The following is a 20,836-nucleotide window of genomic DNA, read 5'->3' as shown; positions in this document are numbered from 1 at the left end:
TGCTTCTTGACCTTGCTGTTATTCATTTGGGCACTTAGCGGGCACACTCGTCTTGCCTTGCAGCCCCTTCTGTCACGACGAAGCTGGCGCACCCAGGCTGGCCAAGCGGCTGCCTCCGGCTGGGAGACCAGCTGCAGACTCAGCACTGGGCTTCTGCTCAAGGTTACAGAAGTCGGGCTGCATTAGTTCTTTCTTGGCCCCTGTTTGGAACCAACTCCATTGCCATCCAGGTGCTTAATAATCATACACTTGGTGTCCTATCGACTTCTGAGGGCGAACCGGAAGCCCCGAGGGACTGGGAGTCATCACTCTCCCATGTTCCTTACTGATGCTCCCAAGGCGGGATCCCTAGAACTTGGGAGTCCAGCATGGTTCTTGGCACATAATAGGCACTCCAATAATGTTTGGACCCCAAAGGAGACCCTAAGGAGCAAAACAGGATGACCTGATCGCCCCTCTCCTAGACTTCCCTCCCTCTGAGAAATGCCCAGAAGCTTCTCGGGGAGGCATTTGCTAGCCTGGACATCACAGGCACTCGGGGCAGCTCTGGCCCCTGCCTCCTGTCATCAGCATAATGCATCCATATCTACAATATGGCGAATTTCATATCCTCCCACCCTCTTCCCTGCATTATTGATGGGCGATGCACTTTAAAAAAAAAAAATCAATTAGATCAGGGCGTGGAGCTGGAGTTAAAAGAGAAAAGAAGCCTTTAAAAGTCTGCACTTCTTTCTGCTGTTTTGAATAGGAACAGATAAAGCTTCCCCTCTGGTTTGAATAAGTCAAGCCCAGGGCTAGGTTGGCGGTGATTGGCCAGGACTGGGAAAATGAGGTTAAGATGCAAACACAAGCAAATATAAGGCAGTGGTCTGTGCAGCCATTACTAGGCTAAGGCAGCGGAACCTGGCACCTTCTGCTTTGGGTTGGTTCTCCGGAACTGCTGCTACTTTCTCGCCAGAAAACCAGGAAGACCGGTGGGGGAGAAGGCAAGGTAAGGTCTATTTGGTGTGTGGGTGTCCATCAGCAGAGCTATCCTACTGAGCAAGGAAGAAACGAAGGGAAGAGGAGATCGACATTTCTGTGCCTTTGTCTTCTTGGATGAGGCTTTTAAAGGATTAAACCAGGAGTTTGTAACGAGTTGTGCAAACTTCCTGCTGCGAAGTTAAGGCCCTTGTTAGAAACCACTGAACAGATAGAGCACTGTTTTCAAAAGCTGGGAAGTGTGGAGACTACCCCTTTCACACGTCTCTTGGAAAGGCGGCGTGGGCCAAGGCGGAGGTTAGAACTGCTTCCTCTGCTTGGGCTCCGTTCACAGGGGGATCTGTGAGAGTTAAGGGCCGCTGGCTTTTAGCCTGGGCCTCCAAAACTGCACCCCACCCCAAGGGTTTCTGCAGGGGCCTCAAAAGTCCTGAATTAATAAGGACTTGGAGAAGAGGGAGGGAGAGATTGAGCTTTGGGGGACTTTGATGCCACAGCTGCCATCAACTTTTCTGGGTGTCCCAGGGAGGCAGGAAGTCCCTTCCTTGAGCATGTCCTCTCCTTAAGTGGGGGGACCTTGGCCCAGTGAGCTCCTTCCCTGTTGCTAAGTCCCTGCTGGGAAATGGGACTGCTTTTGGCCTCTCAGACTCACAGCCCTGATGAATGCCGATTCTACCAGGTGGAAGCTTGACTATTTTCAACGAATGAATTCACTGGCCCTTGTCCCCTTCCCCTATTTGGGTCATGGCGTTTGCCTTTAATGAATGAAATCTAGGGTCTGAAGAGAACTTGAACAAATATTTCCTGGCAGTTCTGAGCAGCACCAGGTAGGGTGGGGCAGCACAAGTTATCCAATGAAATCCTCAGACGCCGGCTGCTCCGGGTCTGTGCCCTGCTTTAGTCTCGCTCCAGCAGTACACAAAGGGAGTCTGGGTTTTTTGTTTTTTGTTTTTGTTTCTTTTGCGCTTTTTGCCAAAGTCCACACACTACATAATGGCACGAGCTCTCCAAACCTGGCTTCATCCACCAAGGCTCAAGGATAGAATGGGCAGACATGCTCTTAACAAGCACAGTATGCCTCCAAGTAGCAAAACTCCATACGGCCCTTTCTGGGTGGGTGTTTCATGTTTTGTTTTTTGTTTCTGTTTTTATTTTGTTGGGGTTTTTTTTTTTTGTTTTGGTTTGGTGTTTTTGCTTCTGTAAATCCATCAAGCACATCTTTTTTCTTTGCCTCTTGAGAGCATTCATCAGTTATCCGTATCGGAATGCAAGCTCCTTGAGAGCAAGAACCAGACAACAGGCAGGCATTTTATTTATACAAAGCCCCTACGTGACCTTGCATGTGTGTAAGTACTTGATAACCCTGGACACGCCCTGAATACAGATGGTGGGGCACCGGACTTCTCTTCACCACTTCCTCCCTCAACCCACCCTGCCTCCTGGGCAGCCACTGAACCACTGGCTCCTGTGGATCTGTGTGAGAGGGGGAAGGAGAGCATCAGCCCCCAGGAAGACCTGGCCACCCAGCCTTTCCCTGCTGGCTCCCTGAACTCTGTCCCCCCTCTCCCCGCCCAGGCTCTGCCATTTTACTTTCCCTCTTCTTCGAGGCCCAGGGAACATATTAGTCATCAGACAAAAAGCAAGACAAGCTGTTCAAGTTTTAGGATAGTTTACTTAGAAAAGTCTGGAAAGTAAAAGCCCAATGAGAAAGAGAGTTGACCCCACAGAGGACCTGGCAAGCAGGACCTCTGGAAAGAGCTGGAAGGAATGAGTGAGAGAAGGCAGCCCAGCTTGGAAATATTCCGACGTAAGCTTTTCTCCCCGTGAGCCACTGAAGGAAGGTGCATTTAGGAAGGGTTACACGACACCGAAGTGACTAAAAAGCACAGGCTTTAGGGTCAGATACGGATTTCGCTCTAGTGTGTGACCCTAGGCAAATTATTTAACCTCTCTGAACCTCAACTTGCCTGCAATGTAAGATAAAATATACTCCGTTTATAAGAATTAAGTGACATAACGTGAGCCAACACGTTGGCTTGACATATTTATGATCCCTTCAGTAAATGACCGTGACTCTGACCAGAGCTCTTGACAAGGGAAGTGGCAAGGGGGGAGCAGACCTTCTGGGTGGGGACCCCCAGACCAGCCAGGCTTCCCTCGAGAGCTCCGATGAGTCATCTCCAACCCCCCCCCCCCCCCCCCCCCCCCCCCCCCGTCGCCGTGGAGCCGCAGGGCGCACCACAAGGACGTGGCAGGATGGCTGATGAGAAGCTAGGAAATGACCTAGGAGAAAAGCTGGGTGGGTGCGTGCCCCCCCGTGAGGGGCCTCGTCTCCCCTGCTCACTCTGTGCCGTGGCAGCCTTGCGAAGACCAGCACCATGTCTCTGAGCGGCGCCTTCAGGGCCGTGGGCAACGAGCCTGGGATCATCACCTGGCGGATCGAGGTGAGCTGGGCCGGAGGCACACCTTCCTCCCCGTACCGCGCTCTGGCGGCCCTCTGGCAATCCCGAGACTCCCGTCTTTGGGAACAGCAAGGGGCGGCTTCGGAGACACCTTTTCCTATCCTTGACCCCTCCTGGGTGCTCAAAGCAGGTGGCGGCAGGTGGAAGAAACGCTTTTAGCCCTGGAGAGCAGGGCCCCAAGCAAAAATAAGCTTGCCCTTTATCCCGCCATCTGCTCCGTGAGTCTGCACTTCCCGAAAATGCCCTGGGGCGATGGGTGGGGCCTGGGCCCACCCGGGAGACCTGCGACTCCTGGCTGCTTCTGTGGGAAAACCAGAACCTGTCTTCCACAGGGCACTTTGGCTCCTACCAAGTGGTAGGGGAGGTAGGGGGCGTGGTGGTTGCCTCTGGCGGGGGGGGGGGCGGGGGGGGGCGGGGGCGGGGGGGCCTCTCCCGCCCAGCTCCAGCTCCAACAGTCTGTAGCTGGGAACAGCCCTGGCCCCGGGGCAGCTCCACCTGCCAGATGTAAAGACCCCCTCCCCGCGCTCCCACATCCCTGCTCCGAGCCCAGAGAGGGGCTGCTGCAGAAAACCCAAAGCACTTAAGGCTACTTGTTCGTTTCAATTTAGGTACTAAACGTTACCAAAAGTATGGTCTATTTAGCATTTTTACATTTGACACGCACATTTTACATAGAACACACACAAGTATGACTCAGGTTTACCTCACTTGGCGAGAGTGATGGAAATGCACGTGTGAGGCCAGGTGCATGGCTCTCCTGGGGCAAGCCATACGTGCAGGTGGCAGCTCAGGCCCCCACCCCAGGCTGCAATACAGAACACCGGGCATGGAGCCCCTTTGCACCTGCTGGCACTCGCCTCCCACAGCCCCATGGTATCCCCACGTCCCGTTTGCAGACCTTGGCCAGCACTGGGCGGTCGGGGCTGGAGAACAGTGCTAGAGGCACCTGGAGCGGCTGCTCCGAGGTGGGATTTCACTTGTGAGCTTATATCCAGCTCTTTTGCCTGCAAAGCCTGCAAAGGCTCCTCACAGTGTAGTGAGACGAGACCATGCAGGTGGTGGGGAGGAGGACAGGGTGAAGATGGGGACCCAGATTCAGAGCTGGGACCATGCAGGCAGAGCCGAGCAAAAGCGAGGGGGGCGGCCCCGCTGATCCTGTGGCCGGCCGCTATGCCCCGTAGGATCAGTGGTGACATCTCCCCTACCTCTCCCCTGCCACATGTGCCAAAAGATGGAGAGGAGAGGGAGGCTGGAGGGGTGGGGTAGATTGCAGACTACGCACACCCCTTGTCCTTCCAGAAACTGGAGCTGGCGCTGGTGCCCCTGAGTGCCCATGGCAACTTCTATGAGGGGGACTGCTACGTCATCCTCTCGGTGAGCACCATCTCCTTATTCCCAAGAACTTCTTCCCTGAGAGCCAGTTCCCGGGTTCCGCTGAGATCTGCTGCTGACGCTAATCAGGTCCCTGGTATCCGTCTTGGTCTTTCCTCAGTGTTTTACAGAACAGGCCTCCAGCTTGAGTCTCAAAGGCCGTTCTTAGGGGATGGAGCCCTCAGTCTGAACCTCAGCGGGTAGCCCGCAAGCATCACTTCTCCCTCCCGGGGCTCAGACCCCACATTAAAGTGGTGTGGGGGAAGGGCAGGAAAATACAAACAAGGCCGTGCCTCAAAGTGCTCGTTCTAGTTGAGGAAACAATATCCCACAAGAACGATGCCAACAGAGCCACGCAGATGGACAGACCAGCGCTGTGCCAGCTGTGTAAGGGCAGGGGGGCAGCAAGGTAAGTCTGCCCCCTGCCTTGGAAAAGATCCTCACTGGTCTCCATGTAGTTTGAGAACAGTAAGCTGTCAACTTGCCCCCAAGGTGGGAGGAATGTGGGCTGCTGGAGCTTGGGCCACACAGCAGGTCTGCACAGAGGCCACTGCCGCAAGGGAGAGAGGCCCCGAGCCCCCCTAGGGCGGGACACGAGCCACACCGGAGGGGCCAGCAGCAGAGCAGGGGCGGGGTGGGTGAGCCGGCCCCCGACCCGATCTCTCTGGACATCCCAGACACGAAGAGTGGGCAGCCTCCTCTCCCAGGACATCCACTTCTGGATCGGGAAGGACTCCTCCCAGGATGAGCAGAGCTGCGCGGCCATCTACACTACACAGCTGGACGACTACCTGGGAGGCAGCCCCGTGCAGCACCGAGAGGTCCAGTACCATGAGTCTGACACCTTCCACGGCTACTTCAAGCAGGGCATCGTGTGAGTAGTTACGCCAGAGCAAGGACATAAGTGGCAGCTTACCCAACAGGAAACCACAAAGGCCAATAATACGTGAAGGGTCCAAGAAATGCAAATCAAAACAAAGCTATCACTTCCACCTGTTAGAGAAGGCCGGATCAGAGGGCCGGGTGGTGGCAAGCGGTGGCAAGGCCGTGGGGAAATAGGAGCCCTCGTGCCGCCCTGGCGGGGGGGACCACCATAGCGTTCTGGAGAGCAGTCTGCTCCGCGGAGGCAAATCCCACTTCTGGAGGCATGACTCAGAGGACTTCTCATATGCCCGGGTCTGCAAGAGCTCATGAGCCAGAATGTCCACAGCAGTGTCATTAGTGGTGGCAGGAAGCTGTAGGCCAGGTAGAGTGCCCACCCCTGGGAGACTGGAGAGCAGAAATACTCCAGGACACCAAGGAGCACTGTGTGGCAGCTGGAGACAATGGGTCAGACACACGCCTAATGTGTGGGCGGGTCTTACATCCATGGTGCTCCTGAACAAAGACACAGACTTGAACTACGTGACAATGCCAGTTTCTGTTTTTAAAAAATATACGCCCACCAAACAACAGGACACACTTATCACGATGAAAAGAAAAAGATAGTTGTTCCACTGTTGGAAGGGATGCCTGTGGGAGGGAGAGGAATGGGCGAGCATAGGCAGATAAAAGGGAATACATAAATACTGAAAACGAGCGAGGGGTCTTGTAAAGGACAGTGCTGATAATGTCCCATGAACGGAGGAGTTTAATTAACTCCAAACTTTGCACTTGAGATCAAAAAGAACAAGAGGAATTCAAACGAGCTGGAGAAATCTGAGGCTGGTCCAAGGCTCGCCTCTTGCAGGCTGGCAGTCCCCACTGACTGGGGACCTGCTGGGCACAGAGCACCACAAGGTGTCACCAGGGAGCCCAAAGACAAACCTTCTGCTCTGGGGTGGCTTTCTGCATGCCCTTCAGGTGCAGGACCCTGGGGTGGAGGCCGGGTTGGGACAAACACCAGGGATAGGAGGGCTGATTCCTGGAGAGAGGGTTTGTCTTAAGGCCCGAGTGTCATTGATGCTTCTGCTGCTCCCCGACTTGTGCCCCTTTCTTTGTCACACGCTGATCTTCAGACAGTTGCTAGAACAAAGCAAGTTCATGCCACAGGGTCTTCCGCACTGACGATGAACCCTCTGGAACTCTAGCCCTCTGTCTGGCGGGTTCCTATCCCTCTTAATACATTAGCTTGATTGCCATTCCTTTAGAGAAGACTGCCCTGACCACTCTGTCAAAAAGTCTGTCACTCAGTCTACTTCTGTGGCAGCCATGACCACCACTCATGTTTACCTGCTTATGTCCTGTTGTCGCCCCTACAGGCAGAGGCCGCAGCTGTGTAGTTTACAACGGTCCCCCCAGTACCCAGCACGTGGCAGGTGCTCGGTAAATAACTGGCTGTTATTTGGATATTCCCACAGCTACAAGAAGGGAGGTGTGGCCTCCGGGATGAAGCATGTGGAGACCAACACCTATGACGTGAAGCGGCTGCTACACGTGAAGGGGAAAAGAAACATCAGGGCCACCGAGGTAAGTCCTCCCCACCGTCTGTCTGCTCCACCTGGTGCCTAAGAATTCCTCCTGAACAATGTCTGCTTCCCATCTGCAGGTGGAAATGAGCTGGGACAGTTTTAACCAAGGTGATGTCTTCTTGCTGGACCTTGGGAAGGTCATCATCCAATGGAATGGCCCAGAGAGCAACAGCGGAGAGCGCCTGAAGGTGTGGTTCATGGGGCTTGCAGTCTCTCAGTTGCCTTTTCCTTTTTTTCTTCCACTGGCTCTTCCCTTGAGATGCAAGACAGACCTCTGCCTTTGAGTAGAATCTGTTTCAGAGACAGGCCAAGTGTGCGAGTCTGTGACTCACTCCAGGGTCCTCAGCATCAGAATAACCCCTATGTCTGGGACCCGGGTTGCTCCTCCCAAAGCCAGCAGGTGCAGAAGGGGCCCTGGTGGGGCTAACTGCTTCCTTGGGCTTCTTTGATAGGCTATGCTTCTGGCAAAGGATATTCGGGACAGAGAGCGAGGGGGCCGTGCTGAAATAGGTGTGATCGAGGGAGACAAGGAGGCAGCGAGTCCGGAGCTGATGAAGGTCCTTCAGGACACCCTCGGCCAACGCTCCATTATCAAGCCTGCAGTCCCCGATGAGATCATAGATCAGCAGCAGAAATCAAACATCATGTTGTATCAGTGAGTAACTAAACCTACATGCTGGCTGGAAGCCGGGGTAGGGGGAAGATGTCTCCTGGAAAACCAAGCTACCTGTGCTTGGCTCCTCATTTTGGGTACAGGCGTCTGGCTTTCTTTTAACCCTTTTCATATGCAGCTTCTAGACGGAGCTCACTGTTCCCCACCCAAGGAGGCAGCTACTGTCTACTCTTGTCAGCAACCCTTCCTCGTCTCTTGAGGAAGGTCTTCCTTTACTTGAGTCTATACATGCCCCGGGAGGTGGAGGAGATAATGTTTGGGAGAGAGATGCACAGCAGTCTTCTAGAGAACAGAATCCATTACATTCTTGTCTGCATTTAAGCCACCCCTGTCATAAGAAGTCAAAATTTGTCCAGAAACTCCACACTAAAGCCAGCAAAAATACCAAATTGACTACAAACGCTTTGTAGAAGAGAAGGCACAGGCTAATTTCTCCCCTTTTCCAGTGTCTCAGACTCAGCTGGGCAGCTGGCGGTCACAGAGGTAGCAACAAGACCACTGGTCCAGGACTTACTGAACCATGATGTAAGTAGAGCTTGGGGGGGCTTGGCGTCTGGGGCCAGCCCTGGCTTTAGAGATCTTCCTTATGTTCTTCAGTGGCAGTAACCACTTTTATCCCCGACTGCTTCAGGACTGCTACATCTTAGACCAAAGTGGGACCAAGATCTACGTGTGGAAAGGAAGAGGGGCCACAAAGATTGAGAAACAGACAGCCATGTCTAAAGCCCTGGTAGGAGCCACAGGCGTATGGTATTGTCCCCAAAATTCTGGTAGTAACACTTCAGACATGTAGCCATATTCGGAACCGGGGCATAGAACATCACAGTCACGTATGTGAACTTCAGTCTGATAGACAAACTGGGATTCAAATCCAGGTTTGCTATACATCTCCGGTATATTCGGAGAATTCTGAGGGTTCTGAGGATTAAATAACATTTGCAAAGCACTTAGAACAGTACCTGGCCCCCACCCCTGCTCAGAACACGGCTGCTGTTATCGAAGGGGATGTCCCATCACGCTTGACAGCCCTGTCCTCAAGAAGCTTAGGATGCCGTGCAGGCCCATGCAGATGAGCCCAGCAGGATGCACTTACAAAGCAGTAAACGAGCAAACGAATTTGACACGAAATCAGTGGAGTACGTGAGTGCTGCAAGAACATAGTATAGATGATCTTGCAAAAAAAAAATAAAAAATTAGTCATAATCATGACAGCCCAATCAAGAGATACTGGTACTGTTCCCTCTGTCCTTCCCTTGAGGCAGGTAACTTGGCCACTACACATAAGTGAGTTAGGATTTGATTCTGACTCCCAGCAGGGAGCAATCCTATCAACTGGCTTCAAAGGGGTGAGTGAGCAACCAAGCAAAGAACCCAGTGTATTCCCTGATTGACCTGCCTTCCGGGGTTGGGGGTGTCTGCAGAGCTTCATCCAGATGAAGGGCTACCCCAGCAGCACCAACGTGGAGACCGTCAACGACGGTGCCGAGTCGGCCATGTTTAAGCAGTTGTTCCAGAAGTGGTCAGTGAAGGACCAGACCACCGGCCTGGGGAAAACATTTGGCATTAGCAAAATCGGTGAGGCTGCTCCTCAGATCGCCTTCTCATGGCTGGGACTCTCTAGAAAGGCAGCCACGGGTGCCGTTCACTCACTCGGCTTCTCCCAACCCCTTCTCTGCAGCTAAAGTTTTCCAGGAGAAATTTGATGTGACCCTGCTGCACGCCAAGCCGGAGGTGGCTGCCCAGGAAAGAATGGTCGATGATGGCAATGGAAAAGTTGAGGTGAGTCAGTGATTCACACCTCAGGGTGGGGGGGGTGGGGGGGGGGGGGGGGACAGGCGGCACCGGCCCTCCCGGCTGTCCTGCTGGAGAGGAGGGAGCAGGTGATTCCGTGTCTGCTTTGGCACCCCTCTGGCACCTCAGGAGCAGTCTCTAAGAGGTGTCTGAGTCTGCAAAGCTTTCCCACAGTGCCTCAGGGACGTGAAAGGCTGACAGCCCAGTGTGCTCTCAATAACTCACCTGGCAGATAGATTCAAATCATCCCCGAGCCGTGATGGGGCGCACCTGAGCGGGAATGATCCGGTTCTCCTCGGGATTTGGATCCTGCAAGTGTGATAAGCCCTCACGGCGAGGAAAGAAGAACCAGGGAGGGAAGGTGTACTTTTCAGTGGACGTTAGTGTCTTTCCTGCCGCGTTCTCTGCTGAGCACGGCCCAATCCCTTCCGGCAGCTGTCCCTTCGAACAGGAGCCCCATCCCTGGGAAATTGTGTCTCCTTCTGCACCCAGGTCTGGAGAATTGAAAACCTGGAGCTGGTCCCTGTGGAGCATCAGTGGTATGGCTTCTTTTATGGGGGAGACTGCTATCTGGTCCTCTACACGTACGAGGTGAATGGGAAGCCACATTACGTCTTGTACATCTGGCAGGTAGGCCTGAAGCAGGCTCTTAGCTCTGGCTGCTGATGCTTCCTCTGGCCCCTGAGTGGGGGCAAGGGGTGGCGGGGACCCATTTCTCCCCCTCTAACCACCGCAGGGCCGCCACGCCTCAAAGGATGAGCTGGCAGCCTCGGCATACCAGGCCGTGGAGGTGGATCAGGAGTTTGCTGGGGCCCCTGTGCAGGTTCGAGTTACCATGGGGAAGGAGCCACGCCACTTCATGGCCATCTTCAAAGGGAAGCTCGTTATCTTTGAGGTGAGACCCCCTCAGACAAGATTACACCATGAGCAGGAATGCCCAGAACTCGCAGGTCAGCAGGAGGCTACCGAATCGGAGAGGAGGGAGGGAGACCAGGGCTTGGGGCAGACACAGACAAGAAGCGGGTTAATCTCGGGGCGCCTGGGCGGCTCAGCACAGTTCATGAGTTTGAGCCCCACACCGGGCTCAGCACTGGCAATGAATGGATGGAGCCTACCTGGGATTCCCTCTCTCCCTCTCTCTCTGCCCCTTCCCCGCTCATGTTCTCTCTCCCTCCCTCTCCTCTCTCTCTCTCTTTCTCAAAAATAAATAAACATTTTTTACAAAGAAGAAGAAGGGGAAGAGGGTTAATCTCTCCAAGCCATTCAGGTGAATCCCAACTGCCTAGGACTTTAAGTCCAAACCACTGCCCAATTAATGTTCAAGGTCCTTCATGATCTGACCCATATTACCTCTGCAGGTGTATTACCCTCAGCTCCCTAACCTACACACTTCACTCTAGTGAGGTGAGTCTCCTCATGAGACCTCACGTGTGCCACGCGTCCAGCCCCGCCATGTCCAATCCTCCCTCCCCCACTGGATGTGCCCTTTCGAACTCAAGTCCCACTTCCTCCATGAAGCTCTGGCCGAAGCAACACCAGGAATGTGTAATGTCATTTGCTTGATATCACACAATCCTGTGGTCAAGTCCTAGCCTTGTCATTTATTAACCAGATTGCTAAGCCTCAGTTTTCCCATCTGTACTACAGGATAATCATACCTACTTCACATGGTTATTCTGAGGTTCCGTGAAATAATGTAGGTGAGGTGCTAACCACAGAGCCTAACAGACAATAAAAGTCTCAGAGTGGGAGCTAATATTATTGGCTCCGTGATGCCAGTTCACCTGACCTCTTCCAGTGTGCATGGCAGCTCCCCGTGGGCAAAAGCAGTGTTGAATTCATCCACAGTCTCTACAACGGCGACCCCAGAGCTCCGCTCACGTAGGGCTCCAGAGAACCAGATTCTGCTCTTCTCCTCTCTAGGGTGGGACTTCCAGAAAGGGAAACGCTGAGCCCGACCCTCCAGTGAGGCTCTTCCAGATTCAAGGAAATGACAAATCCAACACCAAAGCGGTGGAGGTTCCAGCCTTGGCCTCCTCCCTAAACTCCAATGATGTCTTTCTGCTGCGGGCCCAAGCAGAACACTACCTGTGGTACGGCAAGGTAAGACGTCTGGCCCCGGTGGACACACCGGCCCCTGGGAGCCCTGCCCTGGGCCCTCCCTCCCATCAGCGAGGCCAGAGGAACTAAACGGTAGGCTGGAGCAGTCCTCAAGAAGAGGAGCCTTTCCCTAAAGGATCTTCAAAGGGACTGCGAGTGTTTCTTGCAATTAGAAACTCACTGACCACATTGCTCACACCCAGGAGACACTCCATAAGCTTCTACACAGACGGAGGCTGGATAAGCCAATCTTTCCACACCGGTCTGGTGGAATGTAACAGGACAGGCATGAACATTGAGCAAAAGCGCTAGAACTGCGATTCTGTCCATTCAGATCGCATCTACGTTAAAAAGCACTAACACTTACAAAAGAGAACGGAGCTGGGAAAGATGCTCAATGCCACACTCACCGGGGAAGGGCAAGTGAAAACCACAGAGATGCTACTGTACAGCTAGGAGAGTGGCAAAAAAAAAAAAAAAAAAAAAATAGACAATATCAAGTGCAGATGAGGGCACAGAGCAACAGGAACTCGTGGGCATTGCTGGTGGCAGTGCAAATACAGCCTCTGGGAAACAATTTGACGGTTAATCTTAAAAAACACACACATGCAATCCGGCAGCCCCACGCCCGGTTTTACCCATGTGAGATAATAAAACTACCTTCACACAAATATGCATAGCACCTTTATTCACTAGCACCCAAAATTGGAAGCAACTCAACTAGAAAATGAAAACAGCGGTATATTCATACTACTATTCATAGTAGAATACCTCTCGGCAACGCAAAGAAAAAAGCCGTTGATACTCACGACAAAGCTGAATCTCAAATGCGCTGTGCTAAGGAAGCCAGCCTCAAAGGCTACACAGTGCGTGATTCCATGTATAACATTCTGGAAAAGGCAACAGTGTAGTGATGGAGAACAGACCGACGGTTGCCGGAGGTTAAGGACGTGGGGAGCATCCGACCACAGAGGGGTAGTCCGAGGGAATTTTTGGCGGGGCTGAGGCAAATGTTCTAGACCTTCCGTTTTGATGGTGGTAACGTGATTCTGTGTGTTTGTCAAGGCTCATAGAAGTGTACACCAAAAAGAGTGAATTTTCTTGAATAAGTAACTTTTCAAATTTAAGTTTTTTTCTCTTAAAAAAGAATCCGAAGTCGGTGCTAAAATTCCAAGTGAAGCCAAAACCAAGGGGGCTCTTGCCGACTTCTGTGTGGCTTTCAGAGTCCAGTCCTGCTCTCTGCCACCACACTGCTTTCCTCTCCCCCGCCCCTCCTCTCCCAGCACTAGAACAAACCCCTCTCCCCCTCCTGAGGCGCTGTGGCTTTGGTAGCTGATCCCAGGACACTCTCAGTGTGGCTTCACCCCCAACATCAACGCATCTATGTTCGACTAACCCCTGTGCTCTCCTCACCCCCACTCAGGGGTCTAGTGGGGATGAGCGGGCAATGGCCAAGGAGCTGGCCGGCCTTCTCTGCGAGGGCACCGAGGACACTGTGGCCGAGGGCCAGGAGCCGGCTGAGTTCTGGGACCTGCTGGGAGGCAAGACTGCCTACGCCAATGACAAAAGGTAGGGGAACACAGCGCCCCCTCGTCTGGGCTCCCCCTGCCGCCCAGGCTTGGGAACTGCACAAACTCTAGGATGCCTTTCCGTTTTAAAAACCTGATTTCCACGTTGCTCAGTTCCTCTGAATGGACTGTATTTCAGACTACAGCAGGAAATCCTAGATGCGCAGCCCCGTCTCTTTGAATGTTCCAATAAGACAGGGCGGTTCGTTGTCACTGAGATCACAGACTTCACCCAGGATGACCTGAACCCAGGTGATGTGATGCTCCTGGATACCTGGGACCAGGTAAGACGCAGCCAGAGAACGAGTGGCAGAGATCCCCACAGTTGAGGCTATTTTTTGTGTAGTGCCTCCCCTGTCAAGGATAAACCCAGGGTAGGTCTGGCCCACCCTCGAGTCAACCAAACATTCGTCAAGGGTAACCAAAGGAAGAGCCCACTCTTTGCCAGGGATGGAGAAATCAGAAGGTTGTTTAGAACTGCCGCCTTGGGGATTTTCCCACTTTGCCCTGGGAAAATCAGGCCATCTTATCGTCAGGCGCTCCTTTCTCTTCCGCCAACAGGCTCCACACTCGGAGATATGGGCCTTTTAGGGAATATAGGGGTGTAAAGGGGATATCTTCGGGGCAACCCCTCCCTGACATTCAGCTCAGCACACATACTCAGCCCCTCCTTCATGCCAGTCCCTGCGGTGGGTGTAGTGTCACCAAGGTGAAGGGCCCCTGCTCTCAGAGTTTACAGACCGATGGAGGAACTGGACATAGAAACATCCTTTTGCTGTGATGGGGGTGTGAGGTGCCGCGGGAGCACAAATTAGGGGCACGCAACACCGTTTAGGGGCTCAGAGAAGACTCCCTAGAAGAGATGGCTCCCAGGCTGAATCTCCAAGGACAAGTAGGCTCGGTAGAGAGGTAGAGGGAGCATCCTGGGCAAAGGAAACAGCACAAGTAAAAGCAAGGCACGGAAGAGTCTAATACACAGGGAACTACCATCGATATCCCATCAAGCCATAGAGTTAAGGAGTTAGAGATGAAGCTAAGAAGTAGATTACCTGCCGTACCCACCAGGCCCAGTTTGAATTTCATCCTGGAAAGCTACTGAAATTTAGGCAGGTGAGTGACATGGTCACTGTGCTTTCAATAGATCATTCTGGAAAGTAGGAGAGGAGGGATGGCGGCGGGGGGGACGGGACAACAGAACACTGCACACTGGGAAGCCAGTCAGGAGCGTATTGTAACAGTCAAGTAAGAGCCACCATAAGCTGCACGGGGGCAGTGGGATGGTGACAGATTTGCCAAATGCTGGATACAGGGGCATCTGGGATGACTCCCGGGGCACTGCCCGAGGTGACCCGACGGATGCCATTCACCAAGAGTGGAGACACAGACCCAAGTCTAGAAGAAAAGAGCCGCCTTTGGGGGTGTTGTAGCTGAGGTGCTCGGAGACCACGATGAGGGGGGGTCCTGCAAGAAGTTGGGTTCAGGAAGCTGAAGCTTAACGAGATCTAGGAGACACATGCGCCATTAGAATTCTGGGAAAACTTTTCTCTCTGCTGAACAAATCAAGCTGGGAAAGTTCTCTGAGGCTGTGACTTGCTGAGGGGGCAAGATAGGGCAGGGTATATGGTCTGGTACCTTGTCCTTGATATAAGCACGTGAATGTTCAACCTCTCCAACAGGTATTCTTGTGGATCGGGGCTGAGGCCAATGCCACAGAGAGGGAGAGAGCCCTCACGACGGCCGTGGAGTACCTGCACACTCACCCCAGTGGCCGAGACGCTGACACACCGATCCTGATCATTAAACAGGGGTTTGAGCCTCCCACCTTCACAGGATGGTTCTTGGCCTGGGACTCGCATATGTGGAGTGTAAGAACAGAGAGCATGAGCGAGATATCCCTACCGCCTGGGAGCTGAGCACTGGTAGCTCAGGGGGAAAGTGGGGTCCCGACTTAAGGGCTGAGTAAATCCAGGACCACATTCCCCCCACCCCCTCCCCACTCCCTGCTTTTTACTTTCCTTCTGTTTTCCACCCACCAGGGCAGTAAGTCCAGTTAGGGAAATTCACAGCTTGTCTCCGGAATAAGCAGTGCGTGGAGGTAATAGTTTATAACGTTTATCCACACACATCACCTTTTTGAGGTTCGCAGCCACCCTGACAGCTGGGGCATTTGTAACCTGTTTCCCATGTTATGAATGAGGAGGCTTAGAGGAGAGGGGTTTTGTCTAAAGTCACTATTAACCAATAGGAAGAAGCCAGGATTTCTGACTCCTAGCCGACCTCTCTGTCTTCAGTCTCGTACAGAGGATTAGAAAACACCAGCAAAGAGCGCAGATCATGTTTAAGTACCTTCCAGCCTGGCCTTGACCAGAAGGGGGGATTTTCATCTGTGCTCCCCCCCGCAATGTCTTCTGATTCCCTGATTCTCTCACCTGTTTGCTCTCCTTGAGGGTACAGCCTAGGCCTGAGGCGTCACTCCCCGCAGAAATAGCACCGCGTCCTGTTTTGTATCTGTTTCAGGCAGGGAAATCGTATGAACAGTTAAAAGAAGAGCTGGGAGACACTGCTGCTATCACAAGAATCACCGCGGTGAGTTGGGTTTACTCTTGGAGAAGCAAGCAGGGCCCGAGAGAAACCGCAAATGCTACAGACGTCGTGTGGGCAAAACCCTATCTCGTCCTTCTTAGTATCGCTCTAGTGGTCCATTTTCATTTAAGATTGTTGGGGTGTTTTTTAAGTTTATTTATTTTGAGAGAGCGCGAGGATGCAAGCGGGAGAGAGGCAGAAAGAGGGAGACACAATTCCAAACAGTTTCTGCACTGTAAGCGCAGAACCCAAAGTAGAACTCGAACCCACGAACCCAAGAGATCACAACCTGAGGGGAAATCAAGAGTCAGACGCTTAACTGACTGAACCACCCAGGTGCCCCCAGATTTAGGATTGTTTTAATCAACAGAAAAGCAGGTCTCAAAGCCAAGTCCCTCATTTTACTGCCTTCCAGAATTTAGAAGAGACTTGCTGCTTTAAAAAAAACATATTTTTATTCATTTATTTTTTTTAATGCTTGTTTATTTTTGAGAGAGAGCGACACACACAGAATGTGAGTGGGGGAGGGGCAGAGAGAGAGAGAGGGAGACACAGAATCCAAAGCAGGCTTGAACTCACAAACTGTGAGATCATGACCTGAGCCGAAGCCGGACGCTCAACCGACTGAGCCACCCAGGCGCCCCTTTAATGCTTAGTTATTTTGAGAGAGAGAAAGAGCACAAGGCGGGGAGGGGCAGAAAGCGAGGGAGACACAGAGTCGGAAGCAGGCTCCAGGCTCTGACCTGTCAGCACAGAGCCCGACAAGGGGTTCAAACTCACAAGTTGTGAGATCACGACCTGATCCAAAGTCGGGACGCTTAACTGACTGAGCCACCCAGGCACCTCCCCTCCACCAAAAAAAAAAAAGCCAAACATATTTTTAAATATAAATACAAGGAATTACGACCTATGAACCACCTGGTATTATGAACCAAATTTTTTGTCCTCCAAAATACATAGGTTGAACTCCTAACCCCTAACGTGATGGTACTGGGAGGTGGGGCCTTTAGGAGGTAATTAGGTCATGAGGGCGGGGCCTTCATGAATATGATTAGTGCCCTTAAAGGAAGAGCTATGAGGGCTTGCTCCTCTGCTCTCTGCCATGTGAGGATACAATGGGAAGATGCCACCTGCAACCCAGGAATCAGCCACTCGCCTGACCTAGGATTTGCAGGCATCTTGGTCTTGGACTTCCTAGCCTCCACAACGGTGAGAAATAAATGTTTGCTGTTTAAGCTAAACAACAAACAAAAATGACAAAAACAAAAACTAATTTTATTCAAGTCTGTTATTCAGGACAGATTACACTGACTGGTGGTATTTTTCATAAACAATAAGCTTTTAACCTACGTGATATGCTTACCGATTTCTGACAGTCAGGTCCACAAAAACTCAGGCCATTACCCCCGTTTTAATGGCTACAGGAAGTGGAGCCTCTGGCCAGGAATCCAACATTTCTTTAACATCAGGATGAGTACATGGTACCAGGTGTCCAAACCATCTGCAATTCTATCCTTTGTGCTCTACAAACTCAAGATTCCAAAACTGATGGTGATGTAGTATCTTTAAAATAGATGTAGGAATAGTATGACTTCAGGGATCCTGGGTGGCTCAGTCAGCTAAGCGTCCTGACGTTGGTTCAGGTCATGATCTCACGACTCATGAGTTCGAGCCCCGCATCGGGCTCTGTGCTGGCAGCTCAGAGACTGGAGCCTGCTTCGGATTCTGTCTCCCTCTCTCTCTGCCCCTCTCCCGCTCGCATCCTGTGTATGTGTGTCTCTCTCTCAAAAATAAATAAACTTTAAAAAAAAAAAAAAAAAGAATAGTATGACTTCAATTGAGAGTCATTTAAAGGCTGGAAATGTAGAGCTTAAATACAAGTGCCAAAAGAAGGTATGTGATCACAGTATTTAAATGAGATGTAGGCACAGCGTTTATGCCAAAATGGCTATACAGGATTTACCCTGGACTTAATCAGTTTTCCCCAGAAGGACCCCAAAATCTGAATATTTCAGCTTCCCAGATGATTCTGACATGCAGTCAGCTTTAGGGACCATTGTTCTAAAAGGTGATCACAAAGGGTGCAGTGGTATAAGCCGAAATATTAAATGTTATACATACAGAACTTCAACTGCACAGAACCTGAACAGTCTTTTATCCCGTCTACGTTCTTACCTTGCCCAGGACATGAGGAATGCAACCCTCTCCCTGCATTCTGAGCCAAAATACTACCCTATAGAAGTTCTGTTGAGAAATCAAAATCAGGAGCTGCCCGAGGATGTGAACCCTGCCAAAAAGGAGGTAAGTAGCTAAAGGAGCTGCGTCTAATGTGAGTGGAGCTCTCCATGAGGAAAGCGCCTGTCTCAATCTACGGCCTAGGAGGACAGCTCTGGCACATTGTAGGCCCCTCAACAGACATCTGAGCTACCCAGTAGCTCAAGACAATACCCCAGGCTCCTTTTTTTTTTTTTTTTATCACCTCTCACAGCAACCCATCAGCTAGCCTCTGCCCCCTCCCCTCCATCTCTCTGCTGTCCAGCCATCATGGACGACTGCAATAGTCCCCCAGCTGATTTCCACCCTCATCCCTACGATCAGTTCCCCACATAACAGCCAATAGGCTTTTAACACAGGTAACACTGTTCTGCTCGAAACATGGCTCCCCACTGCAATTAGAACAGAATCCAAAATCCCTTCTGTGGCCTCCAAGGCTCTACACAGCCTGGCCCCTGCCCACCTCTCTGATTTCACCTCATCGACCACTGCCTTCTTCACTTCCCACCCCCTCTGGCCTGTGGCTCCCTTTCTGTCTCAAACCTGCTCATCCCAGCCTTCGAGCCTTTACACTTGCTACTGCTCCCACCCAAAAATACTTTCTTCTCTCAGATCCTCACAGAGCCAGCTCCTCCACACTGCTTAGGCCTCAGCTTCAATGACCACCCCCGGAAAGGCCTTCCCTCACCGCCCCGTCAAATACTGCTTAAGAGCAAGCTCCTTGTCTGTCTCATTCGCCACCACATTCTCCACTTTTCAGCACCTGTAACAGTTCCTGCCACAAGCAGGCCCTCTTTAAGTTTTGGCTGAGTGAATGAACACGTTGAATTAATTAACTCATTTTCCCCTTGAAGGAGTTGATTTGGGAAGGGCCTCTGGGTTTCCCCCAATGTCTTACCCAACCAACTCTTAAGTATCTGAACTACAACTTTCTTGAAAACAGAGGCCGTACCTTCATTCAGACAGAAAATATTCAGTAAGCATCAATAAATAAACGTTAGGAGAATTTTATGTGCTCAACAAGATCCACTTGATCATGCATTTGGAAATGTCTGGTTAGGGATGCCTGCGTGGCTCAGTCGGTTGAGCGTCCGACTCGATTTCGGCTCAGGTCATCATCTGTGGTTCGTGGGATTGAGACCTACGTCGGGCTCTGTGCTGACAGCGAGGAGCCTGCTTGGGATTCTCTCTCTCCCTCTCTCTCTCTGTTCCTCCCCTGCTCACGCAAACGTGCACATGCTCTCAAAAATAAACATTAAAAAAAAAAAAGAAATGAAAATGTCTGGATAAAAATGGTAGATAAGGGCATGAAGCACGGAAAACCATCACTCAATTCAGTTCTCCGTTCAGCCAAAACCTAATGTCTAGAATTCATCATATACAACCAATTCTTGTTCTTCTGGAAAAAAACTGGTGCCAGGTGGGACCATGAGAGCAGCAAATCCAGTCAGCTTCTCCTCGGGCCAAAATGAGACCCCACAACCTAAGAACTCTTCAATGAGTAATTTAAGTCTATTACGGACTTTCTGAAAACTTCACTCTCTTTCCCGCTTCAAAGACACTCTCTGGCTCTACCCTCCCCACTTCTGCTGGCATTGATAGGTGCCATGTTTTCCTTCTAACTGGAGACTCTGTTTTCTCTCTTAGAATTACCTCTCTGAACAGGACTTTATTTCTGTGTTTGGCATCACAAGAGGGCAATTTGCTGCTCTGCCTGGCTGGAAGCAGCTCCAAATGAAGAAAGAAAAGGGGCTTTTCTAAGGCAAGAAGCTATATGCCTACTGCAAGACCACAGAAGAGAGCAGAGCGTGCCAATATCAGGAAAAGAATTTACCTGCCAATTTTTGCCTAATAGCCAGCTCCTTAACTCAGATGCAAATCACAGCATGTTCTCCATTTTTCTCATCCCTCCATTCCTTGTTATATACCTAAAATGTTAAATACTCAGTTTTCAATTTTTGTGGCCTTCCGGCATCCCAGCAGAAAGCACTAAACCTGCATCATGAATCCACTGAAGTCAAAGTAAGAGAAAAAAAAAAAAAAAACGAAGTTTAAAGCGTTTAATAATGGGACAAGGATGCACATTGGTTTTAAATGTTAAGATCAAAGGGCACCTGGGTGGCTCAGACGGTTAAGCGTCAGATTCTTGATTTCAGCTCAGGTCATGATCTCATAGTTTGTGAGCTGGAGCCCAAAGTCGGGCTCTGTGCTGACAGCGTGGAGCCTGCTTAGAATTCTCTCTCTCCCTGTCTGCCCCTCCCTCCCTCGCTTGTGGGTGCTCTAATAAGTAAACTTTAAAATAAATAAATTTTAAGATCCGTATTTCCGAAATCAGTTTAACCCACCAATCACCGAAGTTATTTGCATATATACCCCAAGTCAAAATCCAAATGCCCAGATCTGTATGTGCCAGAGATTTTTAACTTTTCAAGTAAAGATATCTGTATGAGAAAATAGTTCTTTTCAGTATTTGGGGTTTGCCTCTTACGGTGATTATTTTGTTATGTTGGGAGAAATGTCTCAGCTCTCGGGTATAAAGAGGCACTGCTGAGTGAGTTCTCAGGATAACTGGACCACTGTACGTCC

The 20,836-nt window shown here is 51.2% G+C and overlaps 2 protein-coding genes across 2 annotated transcripts in view; one reads left to right on the top strand and one right to left on the bottom strand.

Annotated features, from left to right (window-relative positions):
* Positions 1-137: 137 nt before the first annotated feature.
* On the top strand, positions 138-20,704 carry AVIL (advillin). Its single transcript, XM_011284080.4, has 20 exons — positions 138-991; positions 3,338-3,422; positions 4,740-4,814; positions 5,489-5,685; positions 7,151-7,259; positions 7,339-7,449; positions 7,714-7,916; positions 8,381-8,459; positions 8,566-8,664; positions 9,356-9,509; positions 9,613-9,713; positions 10,218-10,355; positions 10,462-10,620; positions 11,649-11,828; positions 13,249-13,394; positions 13,533-13,677; positions 15,070-15,258; positions 15,911-15,979; positions 18,161-18,277; positions 19,898-20,704. The coding sequence occupies exons 2-20, from the start codon at positions 3,357-3,359 to the stop codon at positions 20,009-20,011; spliced, it is 2,451 nt and encodes an 816-aa protein (XP_011282382.2). The 5' UTR covers positions 138-991; positions 3,338-3,356; the 3' UTR covers positions 20,012-20,704.
* The window catches only part of TSFM (Ts translation elongation factor, mitochondrial), a 31,777-nt gene continuing 23,437 nt past the window's right edge, over positions 12,497-20,836 (bottom strand). Inside the window, exon 8 of the mRNA XM_023257173.2 lies at positions 12,497-15,901. Within this exon, the coding sequence (XP_023112941.2) occupies positions 15,849-15,901 (53 nt within the window). The 3' untranslated portion in view covers positions 12,497-15,848. The remainder of the gene's footprint in view (positions 15,902-20,836) is intronic.

Source organism: Felis catus, chromosome B4 (assembly GCF_018350175.1).
Source record: "Felis catus isolate Fca126 chromosome B4, F.catus_Fca126_mat1.0, whole genome shotgun sequence".
Classification (NCBI taxonomy): Eukaryota; Metazoa; Chordata; class Mammalia; order Carnivora; family Felidae; genus Felis; species Felis catus.
Note: the sequence above shows the minus strand (reverse complement) of the source record. Positions and strands in the feature narration are given on the sequence as shown.

What these genes read in the sequence shown, in the direction of transcription:
- AVIL (XM_011284080.4), top strand. Translation starts at nt 3,357, where the DNA reads ATGTCTCTGAGCGGCGCCTTCAGGGCCGTGGGCAACGAGCCTGGGATC. An exon ending in TACTTCAAGCAGGGCATCGT is followed by an intron (nt 5,686 to 7,150) that starts GTGAGTAGTTAC and finishes ATATTCCCACAG; the next exon opens with CTACAAGAAGGGAGGTGTGG. An exon ending in TGAACCCTGCCAAAAAGGAG is followed by an intron (nt 18,278 to 19,897) that starts GTAAGTAGCTAA and finishes TTTCTCTCTTAG; the next exon opens with AATTACCTCTCTGAACAGGA.